The following is a 3,049-nucleotide window of genomic DNA, read 5'->3' on the forward strand; positions in this document are numbered from 1 at the left end:
CTACTCTATTAATATAATTATACATGAAATGGTTTCCCACTCCCACTCCATATTCAATTCTCTAAAGATGCTAGTATCTTGAAAGATGCCATTGCATACCCCGTTTCCTCGGGAGACGCAGAGATGGTGCTTCCGTCAATCTGACAGGGGTCCTGAGAAGGAGAGTCAGAATCTTTTCTATCTTGAGTTGTGGCAATATTGGCTACTCGTTGCTGCAAGTCCCACTTTCGAGCTACGTTGTTAATTGTTAACCTTTTCTTCTCCTGTGAAAAAGTTAATTGCGACAAGAATTATATAATGCAATTTTTGTAGCAGAAGTGACATCTAAGGAGCATATTGTTTGTACCTTCTTATCCTTCTTATAATACTTTTAAAAGGAGCCTATTCTTTTTAAGTAGCTACCCTATATATATTCTAAAACGAGGTTCAAAAGGCCTGTATTTACCCAGTGCATTCAAACATCTCAATAATGATCTATCATCTTAAATGTAAAAAATTATATATAGCAATAATTTGTCCTTAGAAACTTATTACAAATAAATATATAACCTACTGGAGAGTGAAAATTCACTATCTGAAATTTTAATTTGACAGAAATTTTTATATAGTTAATGTTATCTGAAATTTTAATTTGGCAGAAATCTATATGCCTCTGTGTTTAAACATAGCAAGAAAAAACTAATAATATTTAAGTTTTCCTACCCCAATAATTAGGACTAATATGGTAGAATAATCTAATATGGGGGGTTTGATCAGTGTTGATCAGTGTTCCAAGTTTCATACCATAAATTGTAATGTCTGAAAATCAAAAACTATTATCTAAACTATTAAAATAAATTGTGCTAGGTTGAAATGTCTCTAGATAATTAATACAATTTTAGATGAATAGGAAAGAAATTAATTCATTATAAGCAATGGATGCCTTAAAGTAGTGGTTCTCAAACTTTAGGGTACCTCAAATCGCCTGGAGGGCTTGTTGAAACAGATGGTTGATGCAGTGTTTCGGGAGTAGGGCTCTAGAGTTTGCATTTCTAACAAGCTCCCAGGTATTGCTAATGTTATTAGTTCATGGACCTCATGCTGAGAACCACTGACTGAGGGCATTAGAGCTCAATTCTCTCAGACAAACCCTATTGAGAAGAGCAGATCCCAAATACTGAAAGAAATTATACTAGATTGAAATGTTTCTATCAAATTTATATATAGTAACTAGGAAAGTAATCCTTATTCTGATAAAGTTTCCATTATCAAAAGTTAACATTTTTAAGTGGCATATCAATTAGATCAGAATGCTGAAAATAAGACACTTTCCCTTTCCTCTTTACTGAAAGTACAATTCTCCATTTGACAAATCAGCTATTGTGATACTGACCCCTCTTTACCTGCTGGCTCTGGAGCCAGTGAAGGCTGTTAGGAAGAGTCTCTGTCCTCAGTGCATATATACAAGTAGAATAATTCTTTTTAGTTGTACCTTTTGCCTATATTTGGTTATCTAAGATTTTAGCATGTATGCATGGCATTAGGAATGAAGAGTGATGTGCTTGATTAATTAAAAGTAAACTTTTTAAAGTTCTACCTATTTCTGCGTTTAAAAATGTTTTTTGGGGTGCTGTGTATACCTACAGACCCAGCTACTCGGGAGGCTAAGGCAGGGAGATCTCTGGAGCCCAGGAGTTTGAGGCTGTAGTGCCCTTTGATGGTGCCTGTGAATAGCCACTGCACTCCAGCCTGGGAAACATAGTGGGATATTATCTTAAAATGTTTTTGGCCTGGGTTCTTTTTTTCTATTGTTTGATATTTCAAATTTTTCTGTATAATTAAGTGAGTTACACTTAAAGTCTTTTGAGACTTTTTGACATTTTATTTATGTCACCCTTATGTAAAGCAAGTAGAAATCTGCTATGCTACTGCAACAACATTTTTTCCCTAATCTGTAATAAAAAAGCATTTTACCTTAAGGAATTCTATTTCAGTTATTCACTGATGACTGTGCCAACCCAATTCTTAACCTAAGCAATGCTGTTATTTTTACTCAGTACCAAGGCCACTTTGAAAGAGGTGAGGGCACTGAGTTATAGTTAATGGAGACGGCTTTCACATTGGCTCCAAGCATTTGGCTTTCTGGCTGACAGGGCTGGCAGAAAGAAATATTCTTAATGAGGTAGATATAGCAGTGCTTAGGGGGAAAAGGCATAAAATATCTTTATACTACTGAGTATGTTAACAAATTTGTAACAGAATAGTCTTTGAAAATGCAAACACTTTCCTATACCTGTGCCAAAGTTAAGCTTCCTTTACTTGGATTATTAAAATCAAATCAACACCAGGTTGACTAAGAAAATGGTTAATTTTATTGGGTCCAGGAAAAGGGAAGAGATATTTTAAGACAGGAGAGTAGCAGGGGTCAGGTGGGGATCACTGCCTGGCCAGGAGGCCACAAGAGGGCTCTAGGCATCTGTGGAACAAGAAAGAAAGAAGCAGAAAGCATAGAGAATGCTAGAGATTCTGCAAGGCAGAAAGCGGTATCTAAAGAAGCGCTCACTCGTAAAGATCATAGAGGTATTTGGCATATCAGCTACAAATATGTTTCTAATAGCTATATGCCAATAAATTGCCAAGTCTGTTTTAAAGTGACAAATATTTTAAAAGATGCCAAATTTCAACTTCTGCCATTTGAATCAATTCTTCATAGTCCAGGCAAGACCACACCAGTATATGCCATAACTATCACTTCTCTTCATTTCCAAGGTTACAAGGAAAACAGAAAGATAGAAACGCAATAAGGCAGAAGATATGTGTCTATGTACTCTTCCTGTCTCTCTAAATCTAACCCAGCCATTTTGTTAATGATTGATATGTAGGGTGCATGAAACAATCCTCAGCAAATGCTGAGGTTATATTACACCGTGATTCCAATTCTGAGCTAGTCTAGAACTAGGGTCTCCTGATTCCCCATGCTTTTCCTCTTATTAAAAATAAAAATGCTAAATAATTCTCACAACTAAAGAGTCTATTTCATGACTTCAAGAGAAACTTTATGAACTTTAAC

At 35.6% G+C, this 3,049-nt stretch overlaps 1 protein-coding gene across 1 annotated transcript in view; it reads right to left on the reverse strand.

Annotated features, from left to right (window-relative positions):
• The window catches only part of LRRC49 (leucine rich repeat containing 49), a 178,135-nt gene that overhangs the window by 67,053 nt on the left and 108,033 nt on the right, over positions 1–3,049 (reverse strand). The window contains exon 8 of the mRNA XM_012640557.1: positions 226–263. Coding sequence (XP_012496011.1) covers positions 226–263 — 38 coding nt within the window. The remainder of the gene's footprint in view (positions 1–225; positions 264–3,049) is intronic.

The sequence above is a fragment of the Propithecus coquereli genome, unplaced genomic scaffold, assembly GCF_000956105.1.
Source record: "Propithecus coquereli isolate 6110/MARCELLA unplaced genomic scaffold, Pcoq_1.0 Scaffold155, whole genome shotgun sequence".
In the NCBI taxonomy this organism is placed as follows: Eukaryota; Metazoa; Chordata; class Mammalia; order Primates; family Indriidae; genus Propithecus; species Propithecus coquereli.